Source organism: Cephus cinctus, unplaced genomic scaffold (genome assembly GCF_000341935.2).
Source record: "Cephus cinctus unplaced genomic scaffold, Ccin1 Ccin1_scaffold0494, whole genome shotgun sequence".
Taxonomy (NCBI): Eukaryota; Metazoa; Arthropoda; class Insecta; order Hymenoptera; family Cephidae; genus Cephus; species Cephus cinctus.
Window position 1 is genome coordinate 448,961 of NW_014333166.1, and position 17,811 is coordinate 466,771.

At 37.1% G+C, this 17,811-nt stretch overlaps 3 protein-coding genes across 15 annotated transcripts in view; 2 read left to right on the forward strand and 1 right to left on the reverse strand.

Moving 5' to 3' along the window:
• LOC107268195 (angiotensin-converting enzyme) overlaps window positions 1-16,768 on the forward strand; it is a 40,917-nt gene extending 24,149 nt beyond the window's left edge. Inside the window, exons 1-14 of one of the 6 annotated variants that reach the window (XR_003059807.1) lie at window positions 10,057-10,446; window positions 10,822-10,983; window positions 11,062-11,155; window positions 11,216-11,359; window positions 11,442-11,633; window positions 11,697-11,791; window positions 11,853-12,022; window positions 12,084-12,260; window positions 12,552-12,743; window positions 12,812-12,910; window positions 12,984-13,133; window positions 13,216-13,385; window positions 13,849-14,047; window positions 16,636-16,768. Coding sequence is in view for 5 of the 6 variants with exons in the window: in XM_015740723.2 (XP_015596209.1) it covers window positions 10,069-10,446; window positions 10,822-10,983; window positions 11,062-11,155; window positions 11,216-11,359; window positions 11,442-11,633; window positions 11,697-11,791; window positions 11,853-12,022; window positions 12,084-12,260; window positions 12,552-12,743; window positions 12,812-12,910; window positions 12,984-13,133; window positions 13,216-13,385; window positions 13,849-13,889 (2,064 nt within the window). In the remaining variant the exon portion in view is untranslated. Of the gene's footprint in view, window positions 1-10,056; window positions 10,512-10,557; window positions 10,748-10,821; window positions 10,984-11,061; window positions 11,156-11,215; window positions 11,360-11,441; window positions 11,634-11,696; window positions 11,792-11,852; window positions 12,023-12,083; window positions 12,261-12,551; window positions 12,744-12,811; window positions 12,911-12,983; window positions 13,134-13,215; window positions 13,386-13,848; window positions 14,157-16,635 lie in introns of those variants that run through there. The other 5 variants (XM_025085488.1, XM_015740723.2, XM_025085487.1 and 2 more) reach the window with 5 other exon arrangements.
• On the reverse strand, window positions 6,827-17,800 carry LOC107268193 (angiotensin-converting enzyme). Of its 8 annotated transcripts, none has more exons than XM_025085483.1 (15): window positions 17,423-17,800; window positions 17,089-17,184; window positions 9,623-9,793; window positions 9,432-9,536; window positions 9,197-9,358; window positions 8,897-9,134; window positions 8,683-8,826; window positions 8,337-8,528; window positions 8,183-8,280; window positions 7,953-8,125; window positions 7,766-7,890; window positions 7,463-7,706; window positions 7,307-7,405; window positions 7,091-7,231; window positions 6,827-7,019 (listed from the first exon to the last, which is right to left on the reverse strand). In XM_025085483.1, the coding sequence occupies exons 3-15, from the start codon at window positions 9,623-9,625 to the stop codon at window positions 6,857-6,859; spliced, it is 1,887 nt and encodes a 628-aa protein (XP_024941251.1). In that variant the 5' UTR covers window positions 9,626-9,793; window positions 17,089-17,184; window positions 17,423-17,800; the 3' UTR covers window positions 6,827-6,856. The 8 variants fall into 8 exon arrangements, with proteins under 8 accessions (XP_024941251.1, XP_024941249.1, XP_024941250.1 ...); XM_025085481.1 differs by having other exon boundaries at window positions 17,322-17,800; XM_025085482.1 differs by lacking the exons at window positions 17,089-17,184; window positions 17,423-17,800 and adding an exon at window positions 9,952-10,062.
• LOC107268194 (angiotensin-converting enzyme) overlaps window positions 16,793-17,811 on the forward strand; it is a 39,410-nt gene continuing 38,391 nt past the window's right edge. The window contains exon 1 of the mRNA XM_015740721.2: window positions 16,793-17,065. Within this exon, the coding sequence (XP_015596207.1) occupies window positions 17,006-17,065 (60 nt within the window). The 5' untranslated portion in view covers window positions 16,793-17,005. The remainder of the gene's footprint in view (window positions 17,066-17,811) is intronic.

Sequence of the window (17,811 nt, forward strand, 5' to 3'; positions counted from 1 at the left end):
ACGCCCGTGAGACTAGTTCTTACCATATGGGATCATATGTTGGCTGCTTCAGGGAATTGATAATCGTAGAGTGATTGATTGCACAATTAATCTGCATTCGGGAAAAATGAAGGCACGCGCCGATGCCTGGAGCACTTCTTAAGTACCGGACACATATGGTTCAAGGATTTTTCTTCACGCCATTAGTGCAGGAAGGTCATGGATTAGAAAAAGGAAAAAAACATAAAAGTGAAAAAAAAGAATCCAAAAAAATGGATCAAGTCTAAAAATAATTCGAAGCTTCGATAAACGAGACTCACGTGAAGCAAACAAATTACATGGCATGAAAATACTGTGACTTTCCTCACGTACCAAACAATGATTTCCTAATTTGAATAGTTGAAAATAAAAAAAAAAGCGTCACAAGTAGCCTAACCTTAAATCTCTAATTATCAGATTTTTCAGGGAGTCCTGTGCAAGGCGAGTATCTGCTTTGCATCACGTTTTCCAATACGAGCAGTTTACACTTCGCGACCTGGAAGGTTAGACCATAAACGATCGATTAGCCTTAATTTCCTAAAATCGAACAACCGAGGAGGTCAGCGCGACTACGGAATTCAGTGAAAGATACGATATTATAAAGATGCATAAAAAAAGAGTCGAGCAAAAAAAAAAGCAAAGAATTAAAAATTGTCATTCGACAAAAAATACTGCACGTTGCTGCACTCGATGACCTCGATTAACGTTGCATCTTCTCTTGGGATAAATTTACTAGAAACAAAAGCCTCGCTCGCAATAATCGACCATCGATCACAATCGCTGCATCGCTCATTATAACTCGTTAATGATTCTACAGTCAATCACGAGAAAACTTTGAGACGGAATACTCATGACTAAAGTGGATAATAGAAAAAAAAGGGAAAAAATTGCTAATCGCAAAATGACTCTTTCATGAGATTAGATACTTGCATATACGTAGCACTGTATATTAACAACGATACACATGATACCCATTCACTGGTAAAATCAGTATGAGGGAATGAGCAAATGACTTCGAGAGAACCATACAGCATTGAAAGCTGATCTTGAACCAGTTATTGAGAATGACTCAGGAGGGTGTCAATGATTCGGATGTCGAGGGTCCCCTCACGTAATAATAAAACTAGCTTAATTGACGTCGGACGATTATGCCGCGTGAGTGTTTAGCCTTCGGATACATTTTTTTTTCCCAACAATTTTTTTTCAACTCCACTGATTTCTCCGGCGACTCTTGAATGACTTCACGGCAATGCATTTGCTGCTCGATGACAATAACAAGGAGTGGACTGAGTTGGTATAGGGTACAGTTGGTATTTTTGAGAAATCTTGGACCACCAGCCAGTTTGATCAGTCGATATATAAATTTTGTGAAAAAGATCGTAAAACCGGAAATTCACTGATATCCTTTAAAATTAACACATAAAAGCTGACAGTTCTATTGATAAGCGATTAGAGAAGCCACGTGAGAATGACGCTAGATCGGAGTCATTTTCTAATCTTCGCGTGAAACGTCGTAGTGTATATTGGTAAAAGTCATAAAGCGACTATCTTCAGAGTCAATGGTCAGCAATTACTGTCAGACGTATACGATCTAAGTTAATTAATGTGATTTTATTCATTTAGGATGAAACGAATTCACATTAGGTAGATATCTTGAAAAATAATTATAGCACTTCTTATAGTGGGTCTGTTAAATGGAAAATATGTTCTAGCTAAGGCAGCAAGACTTCAGTCACGAGTCGAGTTACGTTCTAATCTAATCTCTTGTCTGATCTTTCGTAGCTCTAACGCGAGAGGACATTGGTGCACAAAGTATAAGTACGTGTCCAATCCGTTCACAAAGTGTTCTTCGTTGGGAGTTTACTTGAAAAAAATATTTGCCTTACGTTATTTCCGAGCCAGCTTGCATTAATCGTTAATACGGAAATCCTTTTTTTTTCGCTTCATCACCTTCTACAATCGTTAGGAAGGTAACGAGCACTGGCACGCCACGATAAAAGAACCTCAGATGGAATTTCGAAACGTCCAGGGTGTCCCTGTCCATGGCGAATCGAACCAGTGGAAAACCAATAAACCGTACCGACGAAGGTAACGGCACTCTCGTAAAAGGTACATTTGCCTACTAATTAGTAATTACGCTTTCAATGAACGGCAGCGCTACCTTCTGCAACAACCTGGCAATTTACTTTAACGCGCTTACACACGCAGGCTCGCGTCCATGAACTGAATATATCTTCAACGGAAGTCAGAAGACTGTCCACTTCCGGCGGGACGGACACGAGTCAGATTCATCCGTCGTAGGAATTAAATTATGTTAAAAAAAAAGAAAATAATAATATACAAATAAAATAATTTCAGTGATTCGATACTACAATTTTTACAGAACATCCAAATGACCTGTATGCTTGGGATTTCTGGATTTTGAATAATAGAAAGAAAAGAAATATATTAAAATTCCAAAACTTGAAAATATTACTGTTTTATATTATTCGAAAGAAAGTCACGCATTGTCACCCATCCCGCTCCCAGGATACTTACAGCAGTCCTGTTAAGGAAACAACGTTAATTAGTAAGAGCACGAGTCCGTGTTAATTGTGCCTTCGGCTCGAAGTTACGCAATAGCTTGATTAATATAAAATATCAGCGAGTATCCTGGCAGGTAGACGGATAACAGCTTTTCCATAAATCTCGGACTATTCCGTCGTATCAAGGGCTTCGGGAAGGAACGACTAACAAAATAAGCTGATAGAATCAGGGACGTCGATACGGCGTGGCGTCGTTTAAACTATTAGCATTGTTAGACGCTACACGCGTTACGATTGTCATGTCGGTCTGACGTGAAAGATTAAGAAGTCGAGTCGTTCGAGGCACAGGGCTATCAGTCCAGCATAACAACCTAATTTCCAGCTGGCGAGGACCCAACTAGAAACTTTCCCGTTTCTTAGGAGAGGACGAATTGTGCAATTCGAATGTTCCGGCTGAATTTTTCCACAAGATTCATCGACAGGGTCATTTCAATAATTTTCTGCGTACATTTGGTTCATGTGCGAAAGATCGTTAACAGTGTACAGTCTGTATAGAAAGTTTCTCTTAGACACGTGGTATTACTTAGGAATTCATTATTAAAGTGAAAAACTAAATTATCCGTATATCCTGAATTGACTTTAGCATAACTAATTACATTATTTTACCTATCCGACTGTAGTGTCGCAAAAGTACGAGCTGCTCATTGTGTTGCTGGCGTATGGTGTCGCTATGTTTTGCAAATACGCATGTGCAATAGAGTGCGGCGAATCTCAGGAGGAAAAGAAAGTCTCGATTAATGTCTAGGAAGGAAGTGCGAATGGTATAGAGAGTGTGTGCGTGCGCGCGCGCGCGCGCGCGCGTGTGTGTGTGTGTGTGTGTGGGAGAGAGAGAGAGAGAAAAAGAGAGGATTGCAAGTTTTTGTACCGTCTTGTCATATTTTCTAGTCACGTGTTAACCAAGTTTTTTGTTCTTACCGAAAATTTTTCGTCGCTCGTTACAAAACTTTCCATATTGCCATATAGCGGAATGTCCGCACCTTCTCCATGTAAATTTACATGTTTTTGTAAAATTTCGATATACTTATAGTTGTCGAATCTGCGATTAGTTTACGCAAATTCTCTTGGCCAACGAAACGTTGATCAATCGATGATACACCATAAGCAAGAATGTGGTATAGAATTCGGTATGGATAATTTTTAAATCGTTATATAGAAAATAACAAAAATCCTTGACATTTTCAAAAGATAGATAATCAAAATAATTTCATCAAATCCAGCAGCTACGGTCACGCGAAGCTACGTTTGTACTTGAGAATTTTACGTTACTCATCCTTCCTGCAATTTTCGTATTTATGTTTCCCAGGCTCTTTACGTTAATTTGACATGTCAAAAAAAACCGTAAACAAGGTTGATATCTTATATCCTCAAAAATAATTTGTTGTCATCACTTTACCCTTTCAATCCAATAAAACAGCCTGACAGCAAGAATCAAGTCGTGATCTCAATGTAAAACCTGCAGACCTCGTTAGGTCATTTTACTTTGATATTTACAAGTCAAATAGAAACGGTTGCATCAATTTACCGTGATTTCTGTTATTCTCGCCGTATCGAGTTTTGAAAGCGATTTCGTCGTCACGCGTTTGAACGAACGTTAGACAGCCGCAAGATTGCGAAATTTAAGAGAATGCCGTGAGTGCGTCCAAAGTGCGTGTCTACTGCGTTAAAGCATTCCGTACACCTTGCTACATCTTCCTACACCTTCCTACACCCTCCTACACCTTCATATAGCCTTTTATTTTTCATCTCTTTTTTTTCGATTTAACGCAACCAATAAACTCGTATACCTAAAAAAGCCACATGTTCGATACCTACACGACTTAATTAACACAGCCTAATTATCAATCATTATAACTCGACATGCCGTGGTGCCTCAGCATGCTTGAGGTATCCCTAGTATAATTTTTCGCCAATAACTCAGTTCACTGATAGCGAAACTATCAATTGAATGCCAAGAATCACTGGGGTATCTATAATAGTTACGTGTTGCACGCAATGCCAGCCAGAGGTAGCTATGCGTTGAATGCGTGTAAAACGCAGAGAATTCAGTATCCATGTAGCAGCTTGAAACGGCTATGGTACGTTTCCAATAACATGGAGAACAAGAAGTCTATTACGTTGTAACACTTGGCGCCGACACCTAATAAAGTAAAACATTCAAAACAACGTTTCGAGAGTTCTATTCAATTATTACATCGTTTAATGAACCGACGAACCTTCGACACCTTTTTCAGTAAAAACAACATTCGACAGAAAAACAATAAGTGCTACGTTCACTCCGCTCTAGCACCTTTGTTTCTGCATTGTCATGTGCGCTGAATTCTTCTTTGGATTCTGCGTACTGTCAACATCGGTATACCGGAAGCGTTTCCGGATTTTATTATGGGTCCACCGGAAGTGGATTGCGAGAAAGAAATAAAAAAGAAAGGAACCGGACTCACAATTCACATTCTGGGTAACCTTGTCGGATTATACTTGGACCTGGTCAGGAGGCTGATTCAGGGTCGGTCATCACCCTCTCCCAATCAAATGCGATCGTTTTCTACTTGGAGAACGTATCTTCGCGGAACCGAACTCGCACTTGATCTTGAGATCCTTTTAAAGTGACGAGAGTCCATCGATTCACCTCGATCCTAATCAATTTAATTATATACATATGTATATAGATATTGGTTTTAAGCTTTGAATGTCCGTACAGACGTTTCAAACAACGTCTGGACCAGTAAGTAAAATTCAATAGAAATCATGTGGACCTCGGACTGATGCTGAATCGGTATGGCGTATCGAACGTTTATTAATAAAATTTTATATTATCGCTTTATATCCTTGGGATTGGATTGCGCCTACGTGGGGACCTTAAATTAGAATGTGTGTACTTGTCGCATTGAAAGGATTTGGTAACAGATTAAATAGCATTTTTTTTATTGATTTTCTATCGATCATAACAAATGATGATTGATAATGATTCTATTAATTTTTTTGCTTTGCAGAATAATTGATTGTTGAGTAATGGTTTTATGAATTTTTCGAATTTATTGAATTTTTCTTAATATGCTCTTTGCGTGACTGGCCTTGATCGTGAGGATAGATACAGGATCGATCGGGTATTGTAAATTTTTTTTAATAGTGCAGGTACTTGTAACCTGTCACATGAAAAAAATAAGAAGATATAAGAAATTACTAAACTGATTAACGAGTAACATGTCGCTACAGTGGCAAACGAGATTAAATGATTAAATCTTCGATCGTGTCTAACAAGTCATATGAACAATATTTCAATTTTTTTGGACGTCAGTAGTTTTGGAGGCCAGGCAGTCAATCTCGTCATCCTTCCTATCATCAATTATTATTCAATAGTTCCGTGTGAAAAAAAATTATTAAGTAAAAACATTATTGAGGAATCTACAGATTTATTGTTCGTGACCCCAAACCTACTGAAGATCATGGTTAACTATTTGTCTTATAGCAACAAGTTCCTATTCAACTTCTTGTAAGCGAAAGATGCATAAAAACGCGATACGTAATAATATATACTTTTTTTTTTAATAGCATATACTACTTATATATTGGTTTAATCGCGCGTCATCTGGTTTCGAACTCAGGAAACTATGACGCAAAAGTATACATTTTTTGTCATTACTGTATTACCATACGAACTGTATCGTAAGAGAAAGACATCGATCCGTGTTTCTGTAAAAACCGTGCGATGGCGGGGTCTTTCAATTCTAAGATTGTTCCCAGTTGACATAAAAAGAATTGCCTAAACTAAATAAATAATTAACTGTTTATTCTATGTATTCACTTCTATCGTTACGAGGCCATGATTGTTATCGTTATCAGATAATCCGCAACGGTACGTTTATTCAAGATTCTCTTCCATTTTCCCATAGAAACTTTAATAAGCTTGTCAATATATAGATTCAGTGAACTTACAGCGAAATATAGTGATCCCTGTAAGCCTACAGTCTCTTGTAGTTGACCACTTGTTGCCAATTGAGAGAAACGAACTTCACACTGTTTATCGGCGTTAACGAAGTAATAGACGCTTCCACTCAGAGATGGCAGCACTTTCGATGGCGCGTCAGTACGACTGACTCGCGCGGTATTGAACACATCTGTTTATGTTCTGTCAACGTTCGTTGCAATGACTCGTTAGTTTAACACATTGACACATCCCTTGAATCATCCCTCATTTGTGTCGACAATCCCCTACACAACTTGTAAGTATTTGGACAAATAGGTTTATTCGATTTGGGTCAAAATCCAATCGGTTCGTGATTTCTTTTATTTTCATCCCTTAACCAGAGGTAGAGAGGATGGAAATACGCGAGAAGTCCTTTAGTCTGCATAGTTCTGTATCCCGTTAACATTTCCATGGCGTCCGGCCATGGTTTACTGGCCCCGAGCCGCATCATCTGTCTGTCGTAAAATTATAGTAAGAATTGAGTTGTTCATTGGATATTTCTATTGGCTCATATTAATGACTGAACTTTAAACCAATTCCTGCTTCAAGGCTGCCATAAATATCGCAACGATGTAGCGGCCTGTGCACGTCGCCGGGATCGTATTGTCCAGAAGCCAAACAGACGGCTTCGAGAAATTGAAATTGTATAATAAAACTGACCAGGTATCTAAAAGTAACAAATACAATAGTGATATTAAGTCAATCGTAAATTGTTATATTAAGAGCTTTTTGTGGTAACTACCTTATGTATGGTACATTAGCAGCAATATGATACTTTGCACCAGGATCAAAGTCCTCCTTGGTACGATCGATTGGTGGTTCGATACCTTGAATTTCCTCTCTGTGTTAAATATCAATTATAAGTCATCTAATGGTTTTAAAGTTTAAAATAAACTACCTTAATTTCCACCATAGTCCATTGTAATTTTTTGGATTAGTTTCATCTCCGAATATGATCCATCGCCATTTATCAACCACGTAAGCAAATGGTAAAAAAGCTACTTTTTGCAGAGCCATTAAAAATAAAAAATTTATATCTTCCTCTGTACTATAACTACTGGATTCTGTAAGTCCCAGACGCGCTGTGTGTACAGGAGATGACACTGAGAGTGCAATGGTATCGCCTATTGCTTCATGGAATCCTAAAGATATTGTTTCCATCATTATCTTTATAAGGAACATTTATCATATTTAATACGACCTGGATTGCCCCCTTCGCGAAATATGATTGGTTGATCTTTATACTGCATGTAATAATAAACATGTCCCATTTCGTGATGGACGATGACCAAATCATCGTAGGTCACTTGAGTGCACATTTTTATACTGCAAATAAAATCTTTAATAAATTTATAAGTAATAATTAGATCAAAATTCTTTATTCTTACCGAAAATCTTGTCCGTCATACATATCCCATGCCGAACCGTGACAAACCAATTCCCTGTTATCTCTTGGCCTCGCGAGTATCGAGTTGTTCCAAAACGTTGAAGGTAACATGGGAAACCCTATGGAATGAAAGAAATCTTCGGCGATCTTGAAAAACACAATTTCGGTAAAATTCTGAAAATAATAAAATCAATATTTATAGCAGTGCTAAAAATTTTCAACGAATTTAACCTTTTCCATTATAGCTTTCGTCAAGTCCAATTTCGTAACATTAGGATAAGGCATAGCAAACCTATGAACGTGAATCCAAGATTGGGCCCACATATCACCTGGCATAAAAAGATCAATTAGTAAAAATTATATTAATTTGAAATTATTTACTCACCCAACAAATGACCAGGAATATAACCTTCTCTCCGAACGACCTTTGACCCGTATTTTTTACGAAGTCGATGTCTCACGTAAGCATGAAGTTGCAAATATAATGGCTTCACCTCTTTCCAAAGATCCTCTACAGTCTTTTCGAAGTCAGGATCTTCGTACGCATGAGTCCAGTATTTTCCGGCAGATGAGAAATCTGCAAGAGACTTAATCCTTTTTTCACAAACGCACGACTAAACTGCACTGGTACTACAGATGCATAGGCGTTCACGAGCCATAGAGAGAAAAAGAGACAGGAGAGAGACAAGAGAAAGTCAAAGAGAAATGATTACAAGTTGTCACAAGCTTACTGTTTAATGTTGCAATTTCCTTCATCAATTCGACGTACGTGACGTACTTGTTCTTTATCTTCCTTCCAGTAGCATCGTGCCAGGCTTTCCAAACGTGGCCCAGTTCTTCGGGATCCTCGGATTGAGCCATGATTTTGACCAAGTCTAAAAAATAAGAAAAAATAAAAAATCCAAAATTAACATGTTTTCCTACGTGTATGTTCTCATAAGTTACCTGGTTCTAAACGCAATTTTTTCTGACTTTTATTATCGCTAGAAAATCTGGTCTGACTGGATTTTTGGACATTTTGACTATTATTATTATTTTCCTTTTTCACCGATATTTTTAATTTCACACTCTTCTTGGTATTATTTACTTTTTTAATAATGTGTGCTTTATTCTTGTGCTTGGTATACGGAACTATAGTGGCTGTGCTATACACTGATTCCATATGATTAACTATTTCGTCAAGCTATAATCAATATCGAACAGTAATACATGAATTGATCAAGATCCATAAAATGTATCGATTACCTGAGAAAATTTCTTATCGTCGAGAGCAGCAGAGCCTAATACCGATAACAATTGGAATTGTCTTTTCCAGTTTTGAGAATCATTAAAATTTTTCCAATCGTATTGCATAGCCGCATGCCATACGGCTCTTTGAAATTGTGCCAATCTTTTAGATGATTTTAACTAAAATCAAGCAACACTCGATTCGAGCTATGAAATTGATTGTATATTAAATTTATTTTAAATAAATGCTTACAGCAGCCTTTCTCGTATGCTCCGTAATGTTACTTTCAAAGTTCCACTGGTCCATTGCGTTTCTATGGTACTCCGCAATACTGACGTTATTCAACATCTCAAGAAACTACACGTGACGTCATTACTAATTTATACGTCAAAGCCTCGGCATTTTAATTGATAAGAAATATTACAATTTTTCATCAAACGTACCATAGCTGGTTCTGGAAGACTCGATTCTCCTGGAAATTCAGAGTGAAGATTTTCTCTCTCGCCTCTCTTGAATCTCTGCAAAACTTCTGCGTAACCTAATGAGGCTTTGACGTATCGAAAACCCGACCCTTCTTTCGCATTTGCTTCTTCTCTCGTAATTCCCTGACAGATCTGAGAAGCAGTTAAAATAGCTGTCACGTATAACAGCGTATAAATCCATATTGACATATCATTAACAGTTAAAAAATTTAATTAAAAATTATCTAAGTGCGATGACAGTGTTCTTTGATAATTCATTTTTTTTTGTATCAAAAATAAAATATAGCAACCTTATATCACAGCCTGTGTGATTCTGCTAACTATGCATTTTATAAGGTCTGATCTGATCTGTCCAAAAATCCAAATTCCTGGTTCACTCTGTTAATAGCCATAGTGCAGTTAGATTAATGATGGAATCATTACTCGAGAATCGTGCACATAAATTGAGGGCAATCAACGTATTTATGGCGATAAAGTGCAAAAGCAATAATGTCGATAAGTCATTAGAGATTGTAACTTGGAACAATTCGTCTGGCGTTCCGGAAGTCATGAAAGTCGTTAGTCGAACATTTTGCGCTATGACGTGCTGGCAGGTAATTTTAATATTAAGTGCCTTAGGTCATGCAGCACCGCGAAGCCTGGAGGTTTACCAACATGATGAAGAAAAAGTGGCCCAGGGTGTAATCGAGGGGCTGGATAGGGAGTACACGCTGAAAAAGCGTCAGGAAGCACTGGTTACGTACTTCTACAACGTTGACATCAGTGATGACAACTTGCACCGGATGGTAAATCATCATCAGTCATCATTTGACTCATCGGAATGATGATCGATTTAGTCCTGGTCATAAAAGTTACGACGAATGATTAATCAGTTTGAATCAATAGTATGCAAAGTACAGTGAAGACCTGTGTTCTAGAAAAGTCAAGGCATCGTGACGCCCATTTGATGTGTCTGGTTAATTTAATTCTATAATTAGTAGCGATGTGAGGAAACGGCTACTACGCCTATAAAGTCATTTAGCAATGACCTTCTAGGAGCAGTCATGCCAATTAAGATAGGAGAACGAAAGTTTCATTGTGATGCTGGTATAAGAGTCGTACGATTTCACTTTAATTTAGCGTGGAGAAGTGTCATTGATGAATGGAATATTTTTACGTAGGTGGCCGCCGTAATGGAGACCAGCCTTTTTTTGGGTAAAACCAAACGACAGTTGGAGGACTTCAGATGGCAGGATTTTAGAAATGAGACGCTAAAACGGCTTTTTTATAAAATGAATAGTAACGTTGGCAGCGCTGTTTTACCTGAGCACAAACTTGGTTCGGTGAGTATTTTTGATTTTTAGAAAATTAATAAAAAAAATTTTTAACAATGTTATCATGTCATTTATTTATTATGGCAGTATCTGAATCTTCTGGTTAATCTGAAGAAACGATATTCCAATGCGGTTGTGTGCAGATACAATGATGATACTGATTGTACAGTGACGTTATCGGGTAAATTATTTTTGATGTTCCCAATTTTGAAAATTATTATGTTGCTATTGTTTCCTGTAGATATTTCAAATATTATGGCTACCTCGAGGGATCAGGCGGAATTACTTTATTACTGGAAAATATGGCGAAATGCAACGGGTGCACCGGTTTTGGAAGAAATGCATCAACTTTTCGAAATCAATAACGAAATTGCTAATTTACTAAGTTGGTCTATTATTTTATTATTGTTTAGTAAGGTCAATTATGTCCGTTAACAAAAAATACGTTGCAATCTGTGATTCTACAGATTTTTCTAACGCTGCCGATATGTGGATTAGCCAGTACGAATCAAATACGTTCGAAAGTGACATTATGAACCTTTGGTCTGATATCAAACCTCTGTACACACAATTGCACGCTTATGTACGAAGGAAATTGCGAAAGATTTATGGCGGTAAAACTATAACCGAGGATGGCACAATACCTGCCCATTTGTTAGGTAAAATATGATCAGCAAAAAATACAAAATTTATCAACTTCCCAAGTATTGTGTTTCTCGTAGGAAATATGTGGGGACAAAAGTGGCTGGTATATAAATTAACAGCACCTTATCCACTCAACAATTATCCAAACGTGACGGATAGACTATTGAAAAAGGTAATTAATCACTTGTATATAATACTTGAGACGTACTCTAAATGCAAAATTACTTTTACAGAATTTTACGGTTAAATGCATGGCTCAGGTTGCGGAAGAATTTTTTCAAAATCTCAACCAAGTGAGTCTCAGTTCAAGATTTTGGGAAAAAAGTATTCTGGAAAAACCAGAAGACAGAGAGATTTCATGTCAGGCCTCAGCATGGGATTTATTCACTGGAAAAGATTATCGGCATGTATCTAAGTAATTGAGATTAATATTAATTTTTCAAAAACACTTTTTCCCATTATAGATTAAAAATGTGTCTGACTGTCAATGCCGCTAATTTTTTGAGTCTTCATCACGAAATGGCCCATATACATTATTTTATGGAGTATCGACAACAACCGACACTATTTCACGAAGAACTCAATCCAGGATTTTCGGAGGCTGTGGGAGATGCAGTTGTTTTGGCAGCTGGTACAAACAGGTATCACGAGTATTATATAGTTCTAAAAAATTATTTTCATTCATTCAAAGATTATCTCGACACGGTATTTTTCCTTGCATCTCAAAAAAAAAAGTACTGACCCGTCACGTACATCAAGATAAACGAATAATGTAAATTCGTCCAAGGACTCTAAAAATAATTGTTGACTTTCTTGTTTCTCAACAATAACAGCTGACCACTGGAAATTCATTTTTAACTGTCCGATCGATCTATAGTATTGAGACCTGGAGAAATCGTACTGATTTCAAGAGTCATTAACCGTTCTTACAGACACCTGCAGAGCATAGGTTTACTGACCAGGCACGTCGAGGTCAGAGAAGCAATGATAAATTACTTATTCAATATCGCACTAAACAAAATCACTGAGCTGCCATACGCCCTCATTATGGATTTGCATCGATGGAATATATTCAGGAACGCTTATAACTTGGACAACTATAATTGCGAATGGTGGAAACTGAGGTATTTGACAAGTCAATAAATCCCGTGACTTTCTTTTTATAATACAAACAAATGATTTTATACCACAGAGAAAAATTCCAAGGTATCAGTTCACCTGTGAAACGCAGTAATTTAGATTTTGATCCAGCATCCAAGCATCATGTTATTGCGAACAAACCATACATCAGGTATATCAAAAGTCTGAAACATACACGATGAAAAATTATAATTGCCAATTGAATCATTGAGAAATTCATTTAGTTACTTCGTGAGCATCATTCAACAATTTCAACTCTACAAAACATTATGCATCAAGGCTAATCAGTACGATCCACAAGATCCAATGGATCCTCATAAGCTATTACACAACTGTGATTTCTCCTCTAGTATTTACGCTGGAAAATATCTCAAGTATGTTAAAAGAAGTATTTTCAATTTACCTAAAGACTGACAAACACATATTCTAATGAATGATTAAAAATAAATGTTACAGAGAACTCTTAGGATATGGCAGTTCCCAGCCTTGGCATCGTATCATGAAAATATTCACAGGCGATAAAAAACTCTCGGCAAAGCCACTGCTAGAATTTTTCCGTCCTCTCCAAGATTATCTCGAGCAAGAGAATCGCAGAGCTGGCGAATTTATTGGCTGGCATGAATCGCGTAAGTCTCTTGCATCGTCAATTTTTATTTAAAATATTTTTCCACGTCCAACTAGCTACGCAAAAGCCAGGATATCAGAATGAAAATAAATCGTACATCCCACCTTGGCTGCACAGCAAATTGTTTACATATGCACATACACAGAAATATGTATTGTTACTTAACCTGCGTGATTCACGAAGCCAGGGTCGTGAGTGTCTGCCCAACGACATGTGCAATTTTATTAATAACAGTGTCATTAGAGTATGAAAGAAGAAAAACGAAAGAATACTCTTTCGAATTAAGCCTGTCTGTCATCCGACCAACGAATCCCTTATAAGTTAACTTTTTTCTCATTTATTTTATACGCATCGCCAATGCTCTTTATTGTTCTCAAGATGTCGCGACCACATACCACGTGGTGCCTTTACACTCTGTCGCTTCTAATTAGATCAATTAACAATCTGCATCCTTCATGTTACAGGTAACCTGTGCCGACACTCGTCCATGCATAAGAGGAAATAATCGAACTGGAATCATTGCTGACTCTGCGAGCAGAGTAAAATGCGTAGAATTCTCACATGTGCTAGAAGGATTACCATGTTACATATTTTCACATTTGTCTTTTCGATTTTCCTCTATGCACGTGCTCACTTTATCTTCTTGTCCTTTCTGCACACGCAGTAAGTATTTTCTGCCAATCTCATTTTGCCAGAGCGAATTCGTTCGCTCGTTCTTGATATCCTTGGAATTCTATTCTATATGTGGAATAAAATACGAGAGATAAAATAACAAAGTCCAATATCTTCCTTCTGTTCCCACGGTGACACGAGAAGGAGTATGAATAACAAGGAGAAATCAACCGAAAAAAATCCTTCGATAGGATTTATTTTTTCTTCTAAATTCTGATTCATGTAGAATAGATTAAGTTTTTGATTAATCGAATAATCGATAGACCGGGCTATAAATATATTTATGTTGAAAATCAAAATTCGATCTGTTGATCGATTTTGAATTTAATAATTCTAGGCAGATACGTCATCACTCTGACCTTTTAAAACTCTTGCTTTCGTTATAACAGTGAATAAAGAGGTGGAGTAGGCAATCTTGGAAAGTGCATCCTGAAAAATGCATAATCTTCGTATTAATTAACCTCTGGATGAAAAATCATTTACTTATTTATTTACACGATGATAAGAACCTTCATTCTCGAGTGTTAAGTTGATATCAATAATGATCGATAATGACGATCGAAAACCATTTTACTCGATCGTCATGAAATTATGCAGTTTACCTACTATAGCTAGAATAAAAGCAATAGATTATCGATGCTTAGTACCATTAACATTATATAGGTAGATCACACCCGTTTCATTCGCATAATTATGTAATCCAAACATAACATTTACCATTACGATTAATAAAAACATGAAGCGAAGGTGTACAAGATTTGTTGCATAGTTTCTCACGGTAACCGCGCATTGTGCTTTAATTATACAAAACGATTTATTCAAACCATGGAAATCTGATAATAAATTTCTGAAAATTTGCACATATCCAAATTTACGATTCCACGTATACACGTATAACGGTGGGAGTATTTTGCGAACTCTTATCCAGTAGCTGAATACGATTAGCTGCTTATTAATGTCAGTAACGTGTAATAGCATTAAGAGGCACAAATTATTGCACAAGTACCGCTATATATTGTACTTTCGTACTTGAACCCAGATTGTGGCCGCGTGCCGTTCGTGGGATCGGATTTTCTTATCTCCTCAGCAGATTAGTATTGTCTCAGACCTCTCGACATGAAGACTAGGATGTTAGACTTTCAAGTAACTACCGGTGTAATACGACAGCACATAACACTTGGCATTGAAATTCATGCCGTACATGATTATGATGCTGAGAAGGGACAATTAACTTTTATTTTTTATATTTTCATTAAACATCGTATAAACGAGCAGCATATAGATTAGGTAACATTTTTATGAGACAAAAACAAAAATTAAAAAATTCATATTATTTTTAAAAAATTTCCTTTTATGAAATCTCATATTTTTATTTTAATGCATAATCAATTATTTCATCTGTTCGGTTGATTTGTGACGAGAAACCGTGATCCCTGTTTATCAGGATGAAATAGATGCTCGTGTTGTGTTATGCAATGGGCAATGTATGCGCTAGGCAAGAGCATTGTTACGGGGACTCAAGGTCTTCTACTCTTCTGGGCCAGTCTGGGACGTAATTACGGCCAGAGTAAATCATCGTGAGACTATTCAGACTGTCATCCAGGGTGTGTCTGGATAATGATTTTTTTATTTTTAATAATGTTTCACCTCCATTTGTCCATGAGATGTGTCATGGTGGCCATGTGTTTACAGATTGTAATGCGAAGGTGATAATTGCATGGTATGTAAATGCAAATCATTTCCAAGATCATGTGCAGTCATGATCATAGTGCTAGATCATCGTGGGATCTAGATTAGGATTTATATTGATCAAGTGAATGGAATAATTTCTTGTTATGATTCGTTGTGTTTACATTGCAATAATATTTGTTTAATGGACTCGCATACCGAGTGCAGCTTCAATCCAGACGTGCACTTCGTTGGTCATGAAAACAGGAAGGTGAATCAATCTGGCAGGTGCGAATTAGTACGATAAATTTTAATTGCGTAATTAGATAGCTGAGTAATGTTCGCAGAATTATTGAGGACGTATGAGAGTGAATGAGAAATCATTTCGAATTGAAGGTTTGAAAATATTTAAATTTCATTAAAAGAATGATTTTTATCAATCACGTATTTGCTGTAATTAATGCAAAATTTGTTACGTAAATTATCCGCATGATAAAATCTCTTATGGTTTCAACTATACCTTGAAAAATAGAAAATAAAAAAAAGACGTGACTATGACTATTCCTTTAGCTAGTGAAAATGTTTTTTTCGTACATACGTCATCTTGGGGTTTTGACAATGACCTACCTAGGATACGTCTAACATTTCAGGAAAGAAGTAATTACACATAAGACTGCAATAAACAAAGCAACTCATTCTGCCATAGGTCAATATCAGAGACAAGGACAATTCAAAAATATGCCGTAACATATTCAGTGCCCTGATCCACTTCGAGTGACGAGTGTAAAATTTTTTAAAAAATTTTAATTAGTTCCCCGGGATATAAAATTTATATTTTTCATCTTTCCATTTAGCGCTTCGTGTCACTTTGATGTTTTATAATAATTTGCCAAATTCTTTCTATTCCTTAGATCGAGCGAATGCATATCTTGACAATGGGCCTCATTGAGCCTATCATCGTGGGAATAGGTGTCGCAAGTTGCGTCCTCCTAGTCGGACTAACAACGCCTCATTTTTCCCCCTTTTATGCCCTCGCAGTTACGTCTTCTGTCTTTTACTGCAGGTTCCGAGCATAATAATGGTATATCCCCACTACCATGGATGACCTCTCATGTCGTTCGAACTACTCGCAGAGATAAATGTGTACGTTGAGGCCTACGTCGCTTTTAGTATCGGCAGAAGTAAAGAGCAGTGAAGTCAGAGGCGGATTGGTTCCTTGCTAATGAAAAGTGCAATTTTAATTTAAAAAATTGACATATCATCAATCAAATCGAAGACAGGATGGAGGTGCTACAGCGACCAGTCGTGGTCGTCATCGTGAATCACAGCAGAAGATATTTAGTAAGTTTTGCATATGTACTTACAATTAGTAAGGTGATCCATGAGAGCAGAAGTCCCTTAGTCAGAATTGGAATTTCACTAGGGAGTGGAAAGTTCAAGGGATATACAGGGTGGTCCACCTGAAACGTCAAAATTATAATTGAATTAAAAAAATATTTTTAAAGCTATTTTATGATTTATCAATTTGTAAATTTTTTAGACACACTGCTACATAATCTTGAATCAAAGTTGTCACGTGACAATGATAAACTTTAACCTTTGCCTTCGAACTGAATAACACTGTAAATTTGAACAAGGCGTAGACACGTGAAATATCTTAGTCCCCAAGGCACCGAAGCAACCCCTTTAATTTCTCACCGGGGATTAATGCGACGACCACTACACGCGTGTACACAAAGGGGTCGATTCAAAGGGCGACGTCCTCAGCGAATGTTCATCTTAGCTGGCGAACCATCCCTTGACCTTATAAAGCTTAGGTACTTCTATCGTATCGCCATAAAACATTAAACGCTCGATCGATTCCATCCACTAGTCCTACTCTCTGACCTTTGTGCCGAACGAAACATTAGAGAGAGCTTACCATAGAAGGTCCTACACCACAAGGTACCTGACAGTTCAAGTACGGTATTCCTATACTTTACCAGTAATTGCGTCGTTTCTTGCCTTCCCACAATATTCGGTAGTCTAGATTTTCATTTATTCAATGATACCGTGATATTTTCCAACTTTCAATGTAATTCTCACTT